The sequence below is a fragment of the Musa acuminata genome, chromosome BXJ1-1, assembly GCF_036884655.1.
Source record: "Musa acuminata AAA Group cultivar baxijiao chromosome BXJ1-1, Cavendish_Baxijiao_AAA, whole genome shotgun sequence".
NCBI classification, from domain to species: Eukaryota; Viridiplantae; Streptophyta; class Magnoliopsida; order Zingiberales; family Musaceae; genus Musa; species Musa acuminata.
In genome coordinates this window covers 7,107,280-7,122,700 of record NC_088327.1, presented here as the reverse complement: position 1 = coordinate 7,122,700, position 15,421 = coordinate 7,107,280, and the positions used below count along the sequence as shown (strand labels likewise).

The 15,421-nt window shown below is 42.1% G+C and overlaps 3 protein-coding genes across 3 annotated transcripts; 2 read left to right on the top strand and 1 right to left on the bottom strand.

Moving 5' to 3' along the window:
* On the top strand, positions 1-1,055 carry LOC108952609 (cold shock protein 1). Its single transcript, XM_065154107.1, is given in 2 exon segments — positions 1-397; positions 400-1,055. Coding segments are annotated over 2 exon segments (561 nt in total). The 5' UTR covers positions 1-132; the 3' UTR covers positions 696-1,055.
* Positions 1,056-4,940: 3,885 nt separating this feature from the next.
* LOC135639951 (thaumatin-like protein 1b) lies at positions 4,941-7,748 on the top strand. The gene is made up of 4 exons (XM_065154011.1): positions 4,941-5,101; positions 5,264-5,709; positions 5,912-6,749; positions 6,826-7,748. Exons 2-4 carry the CDS (start codon positions 5,685-5,687, stop codon positions 7,013-7,015), a joined length of 1,053 nt encoding a protein of 350 aa, XP_065010083.1. The 5' UTR covers positions 4,941-5,101; positions 5,264-5,684; the 3' UTR covers positions 7,016-7,748.
* A 2,061-nt stretch (positions 7,749-9,809) lies between these two features.
* On the bottom strand, positions 9,810-14,583 carry LOC135639904 (uncharacterized). The gene is made up of 2 exons (XM_065153930.1): positions 14,425-14,583; positions 9,810-13,279 (listed from the first exon to the last, which is right to left on the bottom strand). Exon 2 carries the CDS (start codon positions 13,172-13,174, stop codon positions 10,148-10,150), a length of 3,027 nt encoding a protein of 1,008 aa, XP_065010002.1. The 5' UTR covers positions 13,175-13,279; positions 14,425-14,583; the 3' UTR covers positions 9,810-10,147.
* Positions 14,584-15,421: the final 838 nt, after the last annotated feature.

Here is a 15,421-nt window from a genome sequence, read left to right as displayed (position 1 = left end):
CCAACGGTCATCATTCTGCCACGGTGTCCCTCTCGCCTCGCGGGGCTCGCTCGCTCGTTACATGGCGACCGGGACAGGGAGTGACGAGGGGAGGCTTCTTAGGGTTCCTTCGTGGTGTTCGAGATCGGCTCGATGGATCCGATGGTGCAGGCAAGCGGCCGATCGAGGGGCACGGTGAAGTAGTTCAACGACACCAAGGGGTTCGGCTTCATCTGGCCGGACGACGGAGGGGAGGACCTCTTCGTCCATCGGTACCCCATCAAGGCCCAGGTGTACCGGACCTTCGCTGAGAGCGATGTCGCCGAGGGAGACGATGGCCCCAGCAAGGCCGTCGACATCACCGGGCCCGGCGGATCCGACATCCAAGGTGGCGGCGGCTGCCGGAGTGATTGCTACGGGAGGGTGGGTATGCTGGGACTACGGGGTTAGCGATGGTGGCGGTTGGCGTAGGAGAGGCGGTCGGAGCTTGTTATAACTGCGTTGAGGCTGGGCATATCGCTAGAGATTGTTACAGTGGCGGCGAAGGTGGTGGTGCTTGTTATTACTGTGGTGAGATGGGGCATCTTGCTAGGGATTGCTATCAGGGCGTCGGAGGCGATGGAAGGTATAGCGGTTGAGGTGGTGACGGCAACCTGTCCTGTTACAGTTGTGGCGTGATGGGGTACTTTGCTAGGGAATTCCCTTGCAAGAACTGAGGATCAATCGCTTTCAAGCTTTGGCTTACTTTCTTTGCATTTTGCTAGGGATTGCTATCGGGGCCATGCAGGCGGAGATGGACGGTTTGATGTTGGAGGTGCTGTCCTGTTACTGTTGTGGCGAGATCCGGCACTTTACTAGGGAATTCCCTGGCAAGAACTGAGGATTAATCACTTTCAAACATTCCCTTAGATTTCTTTTGTTCCACCTAATATCGATAGTTGGTAGTACTCCTTTTTTGTGCTTGGCTTTATGTTTTTCCCCTATCTGCAAAGGATATGGACATGTTCTGTTCTTATGTTGATTTTGATGGATTGTTACCTACTTTGGGGTTTACTGAACAAAATTTGTATGCATTATATGTGTTTCTGCCTCGTTTTTCAGATATTTACTTATGCACTTGTATAATTGCTTCGCTACATTTCTCTAAACATCATTCTTGTTGCAGCTTCTTTCCATTTTATTTAGCTTTGTCATGTTATTGTCATTATGATTTTGCATTATGCAGTTGAACTGTGGCTTCATTTTGGCTTGTAAGTTACCTCTTGTTATTGATTTTTGAATGATGTAACTGTTGCTGGATCCCTTTGATGATAATGTTTTGTGAAAGCTGTGGGATGCTTTAACAGGAATTCTTGATGATCACTTGTCTTGATGAATGATATGCTTAATGTCATGCCTTTGTGTCATGATGGTTGTTGTTATAGAGATTTTCATTGTTAATGTTGTTTGGTTATGTCTGGGTTAAATGACTGGTCAGCCTTTTATTGGTGTTTCATTGTCGTACATTCTGCTATGAATCAGAGGTTATATTGCAGTGGTATTGTTTTAATAGAAATATTATAATATTTAAATATGCTTCATCTTGATGCATTTATCTGATGCTCTATTGGACAAAACTGGTCTGGAACTCTGAGTAGTACAAGCTACACTGAAAAGTATGAATTGTATGAATGAATATGCATACGTTCACTCTGTGCTTGCATTTTGTGTTACATCCCAATTTAGTTCTACATCGGATACATCAGATACATTAGATGCATTGGATGTGGGTAAAGAATCGAGTCAGTTTATCAGCTGGATGTGTCTAGTAGTATTATCTTGTGCATGAGAACTTTAGGTTGGTGGTTTATACTAATCTAGTGAGTCATTTATCCATCAGATCAGATCGTGACATAGTATTAGAGTTGACTTAGTATTGGGCATTTTGAGGAACCAAATAGGAAAGACTTATCCATGTCTGAGGTTAGAGGTGTACATTACAACATGGAGCTAGCCTATTCAATTGGGCTAGGCCTCATGTGTAGTTTACCTGGGTTTGGTTTCATGTTTAGACCTCGACAAGGACATCAAGCCTTTTAAGTGAGAGGGATTGTTGCTGCAGTTTAGTTTTGCATTGGATGTGAGACAAGAATTAAATTGATGAATGAGCAAAGTGAGTTTAGTACTTTTAACTTAAATTTAAGTATTTTGGATCCCTGGTGAATGTTCATCAAGTTAATGAATTAGTTACCTCATCGGATCATACCATGACATGTTGTGATTTAAGACGAGTTCTCATTAAGTAATGGCGGCTGTGCTTGTTCATGATGTTTGATATTTAACATGAAACATACATAGTTTCTACAATCAGTTCTGACACAGGAGGCTGGAATATTTTTGTGTAATTTGCTTTGGCTGTTCAGTAACAAATTTACTGCTGTGCTGAAATATGTAAAAGTTTGCCACGTGCAATGTTACAAGATTATTAATTTTTTTTACTTAAAAATATGTATAGATTGTCTTAATAAATACTCTCATGTGAATTCCATTTTAGCTTGTTATGTCGTCTCTTTTTTGAAATAATTAATGTTAGTGGTACGAGGAAAGGTAGAGAAAAACTTAAAAAGATTTTAATAGAAATTATAAATAAATATTTATGTATTCTAAATTTAACTAAACATTTGGTTTTTTACCAATCTCAATGGTGACAAAAGATTTATGTAGTTGATCCCACATAGTTAGGACTTACGGTTTTGTTGTTATTGTTGTTATTGTCATTGTTGTTGTGTCTTGTCTCTCTTTCTTGAACTGTTTTGATTTCTATTCTTACTGGTGTGCTTATTACTTTGGTGTTCTATTATGTGGCATTAGTTTTAAGAAAAGTCCTGATAACTGAAGAAAGAATATATGCTCTACTGTGATCATTATAAGAATCTGATTTGGGCTCCAACTAAGGTTCTTGCACTACATTAGTTGGAATGGGAGAATCGTTTGTTGTTCTGTCTTTTAGGTCATGTACAAGAAGACCTGCCATCTATGCCTAATTTCGTTAAACATGATATGTAGTAGATACAAGTCAAGTTTATTATTTCTATTTAGTTGTAAGAATCTGACAACACTATGTTAGTTCATACCCTCATCTTTCCCTAAAAAGCTTAAAACTCAAAACATGAGAAAAGGCAGAAGTGAAAGCTCGAGTCTAAGAGTGGAGGTCGCTCGGGAACTCGAGTCGATGAGTCAGTCCCATTCATTCTTGCCTGAAACAAGTGGGCTATTTATTCTGGTGCCACCTTTGTTCTCTATTTCCCAAAACCCATTCATCACACAACCTTAAGATTTCATTTTTCTTGTGTTCAGATAGAAAATTTGGGTTGTTGATTCTTCCAAGATGCAGTACAGAAAAAAAAAATCTGTTGGAGATAATGCCAAAATTCAGCTAAAAATATCATTTTTTTTTTCTTATTATAGGCTTGCATAATGACTTTTAAGTAATCTCCTGATATTTTCTTGGTGATGTTGGTTTTTCAAGTTATTATTTCTTTATTTTACGGCTGATTTCTTTAGCTGGGTCATCCTATTTCTCACAAAAAAAAGTTATACTATTTCTCAAGGTCTGTCGTACCATACCGCCCATACCGGGCGGTACGTATCGGTCCGACAGGTTACCGCTACAGTACTATAGTACTATACTGTAGCATTGCTACAGTATAAAAATAAAAAAATATTCGGTATACCAGGGTGTACCACTCGGTATGTCCTGATGTACCGCTCGGTACACTGGTATCATACCGTACCGAACCCGAGTCAAAACGCCGGTACGGTACGATATAGCGAATCTTAGTATTTCTCACATGTAGTATCAGTTTAAAATTGAATTTAAATCTAGACGGTGACAGATTCAGATATTTTAAAATCAGTTTTGGTATATAGTGCACATTTTATCCAGATATTGGTACAAATTTTGATCATACTATAAAATTAGTCTTAGATACCCAAAGGGCATTGAGATCCGATTTATATTATATTTGGATATCCTTTAATGTCGATCAATCTATTACACAATAATAATATGATCAATCTAAAAAAAAAGTATTAATAGAAACTGTAAAAAGAAGATTTAAAAACTTTTAAGTTTAACTAGATATATGATGTTTTTGCAAATCTTAATGATAATAAAAGATATATATAGTCGTTCGGAACTTACAATTTGTTACTATTGTTGCATAAATCATGCATTTAAATCTGATCTATACGTGCTTCTCATCAGATATCTCATTTTAATATGGTTGACATCCATATATGTATTGTTTTAAATTTTGTTATTGATCTGCTTTCTGGATCCATAGTTGAGATGTGGTTGGGCTTTCATGTGACCTATACACCCTTAGGCAACCATATACACCACATATAGATGCTGTAAGAGTCTCATGGTTTCATGATCTTTATCTGAGAAGATTTAGCTTCCTCTATACATGAACCTTATTTCCAATATCTCTTAATTGTGTGTGATGTGGTGAAACAGCATCTCTTATTTCCAATATCTGTGTTTCCTACGAGCTTCATTTCCTAGTTTGACTAAGTGAATTTGAGTTGTATATAAATATGCATCAATTTGATATGTTTGGTAGATTTTGGATTTTTTTTCATCTGCCAACTTGTTAGGATTTACTTAATCTGGTTGCTGCTGTCAATGATCATCTGTTTAATCTTGCCTGGTATCTGTAAAGAGAAGTAACCACCATTGTTCAGCATCCGTTCCCAGGAAATAATATGGATTAGTTGGCCCCAGTAGTCAAATTTAATCTTGCTACTATTGTTTCTTATAGCATCAATTTTCTTTTAGGATGTTAACAATATGATGCAATATTATTATTACAAGAAGGACCTGATACTTAACAGTGTGCTATGTGCAGCATGTGCTATGTGTTAGTATGTATAAGCTGACATAACACAGGGTGTCATTTGAAATATCCTGAAATCGTCCGGAGGCACTAAAAAACTATTGAGCTTGCTTCGCCGGTGACAATGATTTTGACGTGTAATGCAGTAGCACAAGAGGCCCCGCCCACCGTCCCATGTGAGACTTGCCGACCTGATCCAGCACCGCTCTCGTCACTTCCTATGATGCTGACTCCAACCCTCGGTATGTAGTCCTGTATGTAAGAGAATATTAAATAACATAGTAAATATGTAAGAGAATATTAACATAAAAAAATTGGATTTTACTTTAAATATTATATCAAACTGTGTAATTGTCGTTTTACTTGTCCGTGTTCTTAACTTGATTATGGATACCTCATTTCAGGTACCTTAACAGAGACTGGTCACGTATGTAGATCTGAGAGCTTTAGCTACTAGCACAAGAGACATCTCGTCCGAGCTTACTTGCATGAGAACAAACATAAACAAGAAGATATGTATCATCTCCTCTACAATAGCTTCGCCTTTTCTTTTGCAACATCCAAACTGCCAACTTCCTCCGCCAAGGCACCATGTCTCTCTCTCTCCATCTTTTCCTCGAACATTGAGGTCATTACATGCTATGCTAAAGGGTAAGTCAACATTGACATGACGTGAGCTTTTCCTCAGGTGTGATCTGATCCAAACGAATTGCTTCTGTCGGTGCATTGCCTATTCTCTCACGTCTCTGCGAGCTCCTCTTTTCCACCCTATCAGACGCTGTGATCCAACAACACTGCTTTAAGAATCGATGATGCACGGCCGAGATGTGGGCAGATGACGATCAGACGGGTAAGATTCTCTTGCCCAGACAAAATCTTACACCTGCTCTCTTCCCAAGTAGGACCAAGTCGTGGACAGAATTGGCGAGATGGATATAAAATATTTCTGCGCCTCGTCCTCAAGTCCACCGGCCATCGAGAATTTTAATGGTGCAAGCTCTGCAATCAATGGATCTGATGCCAACCTCCTCTATAAATATATATTCATGCAGGTTTGTCTATCTCCTCACACGTCTTCTCCTCCGAGAAATTGGTCGCGATGCCTCCCTCTCTTCCACCACTCCAATCCACCTCTTCTCTCCTTCTTCTTCTTGTTGTGTTGGTGTTAGCGTCTGATTCCTCGCCGGGTGTCCTTTCTGCTACGTTCACGGTGACGAACAACTGCGCCTACACGGTGTGGCCGGGCGTCCTCGCCAGCGCTGGTTCGGCCCCGCTCGCCACCACAGGCTTCGCCCTCGCCCCTTCAGAGTCCCGCACACTCGACGCCCCCGTCCCATGGTCCGGCCGCCTCTGGGCCCGCACTATCTGTGCCGCTGACCCTGCTTCCGGCCGCTTCTCCTGCGCCACCGGCGACTGCGGCTCCGGCTCATTGGAGTGCTCCGGGGGCGGCGCGGCCCCTCCCGCCACCCTCGCCGAGTTCACCCTGGGCGGCAGCGGCGGGACCGACTTCTACGACGTCAGCCTCGTGGACGGATCCAACGTGCCCATGCTGGTAGTCCCGCAGAGTGGGTCTCCCGGGGGTAGCTGTGGGCCCACGGGGTGTCTGGTGGATCTCAACGGGTTGTGCCCCCCGGAGCTGCGGGTGGCGCAGCCCGGCGGGGAAACGGCTGCGTGCCGGAGCGCGTGCGAGGCGTTCCGGACCGCGAGGTACTGCTGCAGCGGCGAGTTCGGCAGCCCCGGCACGTGCGGCCCGACGGCGTACTCACAGTTCTTCAAGAACGCGTGCCCCAGGGCGTACAGCTACGCTTACGACGACGCGACCTCCACGTTCACCTGCCCCACCGCCGCCACCGCCGGCTACACAGTCACCTTGTGCCCCAGCACCACCAGGTAGCCATCTCTTTTACCGACATTTTCCGAGCCAATGACATGACGCGTGGAGTCTGACAACATCAAACCATTGCAGTCTCAAGTCCATGGGCTACGGGAATCAGATGGCAGGAGGCCTGCCGCTGATCAACAACACGATGCCGCCGCTGTTAAGCTCGCCGAATCGCGCCGCGCGGCGGTGGCCGACCATGTCGCCAGCGAGCCGAGGCCTCCTCTGCCTTGCAGTCGCAGTGGCACTGCAGCTGCAGCTGCTCCACCTGCCTTGAACCTCTCGCCACAGCACATGCAGGTACCCGTTCTGCGTGCGATCATGCACGTGAACGCCATGCTGCGCCATTGCATCGCCAGCATCCATGCAGGCGTCTGCTCCCTATTCACGAGGTGTACGGCACATTCGCAAGCCGACATCTTTGCACTGTTAAGTCTGGAGCCGATGCGCATCCGCAGGTTCTTTATTGAGATATCGATGTACAGTTCATTAAAACCTATTTCTTGCCGCAAGCATGTTGTGGCTCTCCAAGACTGTATCTCGAATGGCCCAAACCCCGTTGAGGTTGACTGAATCAGACTTGGTGGAATCCGTATGTGTAGAAATATATGCATCAAGTCCGAAGAAGACCATATCATATCACAACAGATCGGGGAATTCAAATATCATGTGATCTGATCGATATGTATCGCAGTTGTTGGTACATCAGGAATTCCTCCGTTTTCGGTGGACGGTTGATGTCGGATTGGCAGATGCATCTCGAAGGAAACGCCGGCTGTCGCTGATCGTTCTCTTTTACTTTTTTTATATTTGATGGAATGTTTGACTTTCTAAAACAGTCAATAAAGATCTTGCTCTCTGATCATATATATATATATATATATATATATATATATGGAGAAGCATATTGATTTGTAAGTAGGCAAGTAGATTATTTATATATTACCTATGTAGTTAGACTTCTTTAACATTTTAGTTCATCGATATAAAAAGTTACATTAGAATTCTTACGTAAAGTGAAACATCTAATTTTATAGTTTTATCGAAAAAATATATAAATACTAGACAAAATAGTAATTTCAATGTCTTAGTTATGTTTTTGGTGATGGTAGACAATAACATTATTGTAGGCCGCGAGTGACTATTGTAGATGAGGAGGAAGAGCGAGAGATGAGACAAAGGGAGAGGAGAAAGAACGACACAGATACTAACACTCTATATCCACGTCAGTACCGATGTAGATGTCAAGCGATGAAAGGACGACAGTCTACTACGAGCCAGACGCGACCTTCCTTTGTTGGGCCTGTGATGTGTCTATCCATGGAGCCAACTTTCACATGGCTCATCACGTCCTTTAGGTCACTTATGTCGCTTGTCACTCTCTCGATGTTGGCTGTCATGTCTTTAATGTAGGTCTACAACGAGTATGCTCCCTTTGCACTTCTTGCAATTCCAATCTTGCTACCTTCCTTTGGCACTCTATGGCCTCATCATCCTTTAGCTCTTGCCTCTCCACCTTTGAGTCCATGGCAACATCTTGGAAGAAGAAGCTCGTAGATCTAGAGTAAACAACCACGAAGTGACGACGCAAGGTGGTCGAGGAGAGGGTGGAAGTCATTCTACTAGGTTAGAGTCGGATGGGATTGCGGAGCAATGTCGATGCAGTTGCTGAACAATACCAACATAGACGCATAACGTCGACATCTGCATCATCCTCTTCCTTTGTCTCAACTCTCATCGTCGCTCTTCCTCATCATCCACAATAATTACCTGTAGCTCCTAATAATATCATTGTCTGTTACCATCGAAAACATAACTAAAACATTAAAATTATTTTTTCTCATCATTTTTGTACTTTCGTCGATAAAACCGTCGACGTTATGATTAATAGAATTAAATATTTTACTTTTATAATTATAAAAATTTTAATATAATTTTTTTAAAAATTAAAATATTAAAGAGGTCTAAAAGTAGCGATAACATTTAGTGACTAAAGGGCGCAGCGAATTGTTGCGACATTCGTTATCCGTCATCTTAAAAGATGCGGCGGTTGTATACATAGATTTGGGAGATTGATTCCTTTCCCTGGATTTTTGTGAGTTTAGACTGACGTGAGTAGATATCACGTATATTATAAGCGTTGAACTGTCAGCAAAATAACTCAATTTGTGGCCTGTAAAGAAATAAAGGTATATTATATTGTTCCAGTTAAATCAGACGAGACGGTTAATATTTAATTATATGAAGAGAGAGAGAGAGAGAGAGAGAGAGAGAGAGAGAGAGAGATTTAAATATTTTTATTTTAATTAAATATATTACTTTGTATTAAAAAAAATATTAATGTTGATAAATTATCGTATAGTGCTCCAACTTTTCAAAATTCTGCTCCTTACTAATTGACGTTTTATCCTCCGACTTACTTTTGCCTCCGCCACCGCCTTCCTCCCCTTTGCCTTGCCGGACCTGCCACAACCCGTGGAACAAAGAATTCAATCTCACCTCGCTCAATTGTTGGCTGGCATACCACTCCCATGAATTGAATTCTGAGTTCTTCCTCTCGCCCGCTCCCTCTCCACGTCTCATATTTCTATTCCTCCTCTTCCTCACTTTTCTCATTTCTATTCCTCCTGCATCGACATGAATCAAACTCATACAAAATTGCAATCCTTCAAAGAGATCCGATCTTCTCAAAAGTCCTAATCCCTGGAAACGAGAGATTCGATCTCCTCAAAAGTCCTAATCCCCGAACAGGAACACAGGAACACCAACATTTCAACATAAGCTTCCAGACTAACAGTAATCATCGACAATGAGAAACACTATCCCTTCAAAAGAATCTGACTCCTACCACAGGATCACCGAACTTAACATAAGACTGCAACGATATGAATCCCCAGAAAATGAGAAACATCAACCCCTGAAGAATCGATGCACCTCGTAACATCTATGTCACAATGCATCAAATATGACACAGTATGCTCCATTTGTACCATGAACTAATGTTCATGTGAGAAAAATGGAGGCACAATGCAAACTACCATCCGCGGAACGCTTTAAAGAAACACATGCTCTGAGAAGACACTAAAACACTTCATATAAGACAACCAAGGAAATAAAAAACATATCTCAAGGACTCAATTCTCTATGTTGTTAAGAGTATTTATGAGATGTACAATGCACAGACCTTCCAACAGGGGTGCAATGGGGACTAATAATAAATGACGACGGAGGGATGCAACCAATCAAATCTACCCATATATTGGCGGTCAATTTCCACTAACACTAACTCTAACCTTATTTGCCCATCTATCGATGCCGCATGGTTGAGTTGGCCACCATCTTCCTCCACTGAAAAGGTGTGCAACCACCGTTCTCTTATAACAAAGAAACCCTAATGGTTTTAGAAACACTATGGCCCCGATGTCATCTTCTTGTAACCGATTGGATACGAATCCCAACCAGAATCAGCTTCTTTCCGCTTAGGATGTGCACCAGCCTTTGCTTGTTCTTCCAACCAACTGCTATGCCCTTGCGGGAATAACTGTTTAAATCCACCACCTTCGCAAGTCCCACCTTCCAGTGGTGTCATCCGACCATTCAAGTCGAAACCAGATCGAAAAGAAGCAAAACCGGTCACGTCTGAGTGCATACTAGTTGCACCAAAAAGAAAGTGTGGCCTAGCAGATGGTACACCAAGTCCTCCCGAGACAAAAACATGAGGTATGACTGTCGCACCTCTAGTATCTACCATGTAAGAAATGCTCTCAGGTGAATAATACACTGGAGGAACTGACATTGTTGGCCCTGTTGGAAGTCCATGGTACCCATATGCAGGGGTTGGCATGTTTATAAAAGGAACCGGTGCATTCGCGACCGCAGTATGTTCCATGTGCAATCCATTTGGCTGAAAAGACTGCTGTGCTTGGTTGGTATTATCCTTCCTTTCAACAGCAATTCTTGATCCCATAATTCTGATGACCGGACCATGAGGTGTTGGTCCTCCACGGGATTCAGAGGCTTTAGAAGATGATTTATGAATGTCGTGAGAACCAACAGTGTCAGGGAAACATAGGTTGTCATTCAGATCAAAGTCTCTAAGCAAAGGCTGTCTAGAAGATGATGAAGAAGCTGGAGATGGATGCCGCCCTCCATTCTGGACGTGCAACTTCCATGGTGAGGATGGACATGTAGGGGCATCCTCATCTCCGAGGCGATTAAGATCCAGATTCAGCTTCTCTGTTCTTCTCAATTTGACTTTGACACATGAATCTTCATATGGCAGACTAGAGGAAGCAGGCACCTGTTTCACTGATAGGAGTTCATCAGCCACCTCATCGACCCTTTCAACCACATTCAGATCAATTTCAAAAATGTTTGATTTCTGCTTTGAACTAGAAAAAGTCCTTTCACCATCTGGAGTTCTTCGAGGAGATGCTGGTCGAAAAGCACTGGTAGCAGCTGAACCCTTCCATCCCGATTCACTCCCAAGACGGATAGGAGTAAAAGGGAACCCTGGAGTTCCTTTTGAAGAAGCTATGACAGCTATAGGAGCAGACACATTGACAGGGATTTTCATGATGGGCTTCATCAAGCACTCAAGTTCATCACTGCAAAGATCCATATTCAGATCAAAGGTGCATCCATTTGTGATGGTCTTACCAACTAATTCTTGAGCAGGAACTTTTGGCTTCAGTGATTCTATATCTTGCTCAGAGTTCTCTGGAACAGAAATGTTCTGTGTGATCTCTGACACCTTTTCAGGAGATGAGTCCCCAGAGTGATCTTTTCCAGCTGATGAACTACTCCCACCAACCTCCTCGGTTACTGATTGATCTTGCTTCTCTTCTTCAGAATCAGGGCTATGAGAACCTGTGTTTTCTCCAAAATTAACCTCAGGAGAGCTGCAAGATCGCTCTTTGTAATCCACTACCTCGCGCTGCACTGCTATAGCAACTTGCCTTGCAACCTCTAGTGCATCATCCAAATAATCAAATCCGAGTTCAAACTTTTGACTGGTCTTGTCATTGGCCTTGCTCCCAACAACCCTTAAAAAATCAGTGGAGCTTTCAAAATGGCTCTTGCTAGTCTTCAAATTGACCTCACAATCAGGGTCCCTAATAACACTACTTGTGGCTTCCTCCCTTTGACAAGATAACTGAGGATCACCTGCACTACTAAGGAAGTTAGCAGGACTAGAAATATTTTGAAAGCCACCAGTGAGATTTGCAGCTGGGTTGGATTTGGCTGTTATCACGCACTTTTCCCTCTCATAGTTCAAAGTCTCAGCCTCTGGCAGATTTTCCATTGACTTTGATGCACAAGAATCACCAGTGTTAGAATCCAACTTGCACAAAATAGTTTGTTCTGCAGCATCCACCGACGGTGTCTTGGAAGCTGAAAAAGCAAAAGATGAAGAATTACTGCAAGTTTCTGTTGGATTGAATTTGCATGATTGACTTTCCCTGATATCCACATCCATCTCTTTGACACTGTCAGTGTTGACTTTAGACACCGATGCATGGTGCTGACCATCTCTTTCCTGACCATCTTGGGAACAAGTCCCAGTGGAGGGTTCTCCTACAGCAACACAAACAAGAGACTCTTCTGTGACAGACAAGTTCTCCTGACAGGAGTTTGAAACAAGGTATGATCCCGATGAATTCACGTCTACCAAAACTGCATTTGAACCAACAAGATTCAAAGAAGTGGAAAGAACTTGATTTGATGTTAGAGCCCCCTCCATATATGTGGAATTAAGAAGGGTACTGTCAGAGCATCCTGTAGCATTAGAAACCTGGAATTCAGTCGCTGAAGGCTCCGCTTCACAGTTCTCTTCAACAGTCCCCGTGGAGCATGGAGGAATATCAACTACTGGATTTACTAAGTTCACACAATTTTCACTTGTGCGCACATTCTCAGAAGCTCCATGCTGGTCATTTTGACTGGCTCCATTTCTATTATGATCATAGCAACTTACGTGATCACTCCTTGAAAGATTCCACTTATCATAGAGAAGTCTAGCCTTCTCTTTAATTGGAATGTTTTTGTGATCAAGTAAAAGTTCAATAACAATTCCAGTCCCAGAGTCAATTACCCTTTTAAAGTCACTAGAAAGCCTCTCAAACAATGTCAGTGATGAACTGATCAGTTCTTCCACAACAGTGCCACTGGCTTCAGCACTGAGCGTCAGTGCCCTTTGTAGCCAGCGGTTGAGAAAAGAAAGGCCATTTAACTGAATAAATTGATTAAGACACTCCTTATTTTCTGTAGCTGCTAAAACACATGAAACTGTAGACCATTGTCTTACTGCATCACCTAAGTTCCCTGTAACACAATCATTCAGCTTTTGTATCATGGATAGCAGCTCTTCAACCCTCCCAAGACTTGAGAGCCCATCTCTCATCTCAGTTAGAGTAAAGAAATCTTCTAGTGTCATTCTGGCTTAGTAGCTAAAAGCATTAGTGACCAATTCCTTTTAGCATGCTGCTACGTGTGTCATCTAACCAATATAGGAGCATGAACATGTGACATAGCTCATTTTCTGCAATGTATAACATAATTTGATAAGTTAGTGACGTTAGTCACAAAAAACGTAATCACACACACACACACACATTTTTGGAACATGAGAAGGTAATATGTCCTCAACCAGAAGGGTCCAAGTATATGTTTGCTAATCCACGCTTACCATATAGAATGTTTTAATGGTTCCAAACTTGGACATCAAGGTCGCTGTGGAGCAAGCTTACCATGCCACCAAGCCTACTGATGTTAACCGACCATGAGATACTTGTTTGCAAGAAGAAAGGACCAAAACCCTACCGGTTTAACTACCTCACAGTTTGAACTTACTACTTCCAAGTCAATACCTCCACTTAGCAATATATGATGCAGCTTGAATATTTCAATTGGAAAAAATTGCAGTTAGCTCAATCCTAAACTCGCAATAGTACAAGCCACTAGTCCATGGCAATGTTGCAGTTATTAACAAGGCACAAGCACCATGTATATAGCTCCCAAACAATTCCCGCAAAATAATTGCAGTCAGAATAAGAAAGAAGCAGCTTTGGCCATATCAAGGCGGAAAGAAATTTTGGAACATCACTCAGGAAATATACATAACCATAGCTAAAGATACAATTTAGCAATGAGCTTGGAAATTCGGCAGAGCAAATTTCCTGTACCTTCAAATGATCGACCCAAGTATCAATTACAAAGAGGAAAAGAAAAAAAATTTCAAGCGCAAACGACATATTTGCGAGGAGCAACTCACAAAAATTTACATAAACAGCACAAATCTAAACCCTAAGAACTTGCCAAACAATAAAATTCAACTAAAAAGTTAATCCGAATTCAGCACTCAGAGAAAAATGAGTTCGTAAAATGAAATACTGAGGTTCAGCAAAAAATCATCGGCCCAAGGTTAAAAAACAACAAAAAATTAAGCAATTCCACAAATAAATAAATAAATTTAATAGAAAGCAGAGATCTAGAACAAAACCCTAGATCACGATGATTCCCCCAAGGCGCGTAGGGAAGAAACCAAAGCATACAGCAATCTAGTAGCAGAAGAGGAATCAAGGCTGTCTAAAGGGATAGAGGAGAAAGCGAATCAACTCACACCCAAGACCACGCGGATAAGAGATCAATAACGTAACTCGAGAGAGGGAAAGGTCTCGGGATTACCACGGCGCTGCCGCAGGGAGGATGAAACCCTAAGGAATCCGGTACGGAAGAGGTGGAGGAGCTCCGCCTTTGATTGCCTCTCGTTCACGCCTTCCACCTCTCTCTTCCCATCGTATTAAATTTCTTTGGGCCATTTCGCTGGAAAACCCTTTTCTTCACTTTGTCAACCACTCTACTATAATAATAATAATTATTATTATTATTATTATTATTATTATAAGATTAACACTTAATAATAAATAATAAATGCCAAAAAATCAAAACAAAAAAAAGGTAAATGCAGAGAATATGTATTTTATATTTTGAATATAACAATACCATCTTAATATCTGAATACCACATCATATATTTATATCTTTATAAATTATTACACAATATTTAGAACTAGTTTAGTTCATTAATTATTTTTAACAATATTATTAAATGCGTTTGCTGGAGAGAGATGTTTCCATGGGAACAGCTGTTAATGGGTTTGCATGACAATGCGTAGCTGTCGCCCATGCCTCCTTCCCTCACCTTCCTCCGTGTGCTTCCGCCGGGGGTGGGGAAGGGGGAATGAGGTGGGCAGTGGTCCGGAGACGGCGCGGGCGGTGTCGCGGTCACATCGTCGATCCCAACCCCACACCCTCCCCACCAGCTACAGAAACCCAATCGGGTGTCCGCCTGCGGCTCCCCTTTGAAGTGGACAAGTGGGGTTGGCGTTATGGAACATGGGGGATGTACCAACCGCTCTGTCTCTGTCTCTCTCTCTCTGACCTATTATGTCTCCAACTGTCAGCTTGTCCAACTGCACGTACTTCGCTCTCTGCGACATGTCTAATGTCCTTCCAATAACAAAAAGATGTAGAAAGGCTACACCGTATATTACAGCATACTGCATGTCTATATTTCATCAAATAATAAAGATACTGTCAAAGACTGCTAAGAAGCAAACGTAGTAGATAGAGGTGATTACGGTTTCGTGGATTCTTATTTTGTAAAACTCGAAATAAGAATT

What these genes read in the sequence shown, in the direction of transcription:
- LOC135639951 (XM_065154011.1), top strand. Translation starts at nt 5,685, where the DNA reads ATGTGGGCAGATGACGATCAGACGG. An exon ending in GGCAGATGACGATCAGACGG is followed by an intron (nt 5,710 to 5,911) that starts GTAAGATTCTCT and finishes ATATTCATGCAG; the next exon opens with GTTTGTCTATCTCCTCACAC. An exon ending in TTGTGCCCCAGCACCACCAG is followed by an intron (nt 6,750 to 6,825) that starts GTAGCCATCTCT and finishes AAACCATTGCAG; the next exon opens with TCTCAAGTCCATGGGCTACG.
- LOC135639904 (XM_065153930.1), bottom strand. Translation starts at nt 13,174, where the DNA reads ATGACACTAGAAGATTTCTTTACTCTAACTGAGATGAGAGATGGGCTC.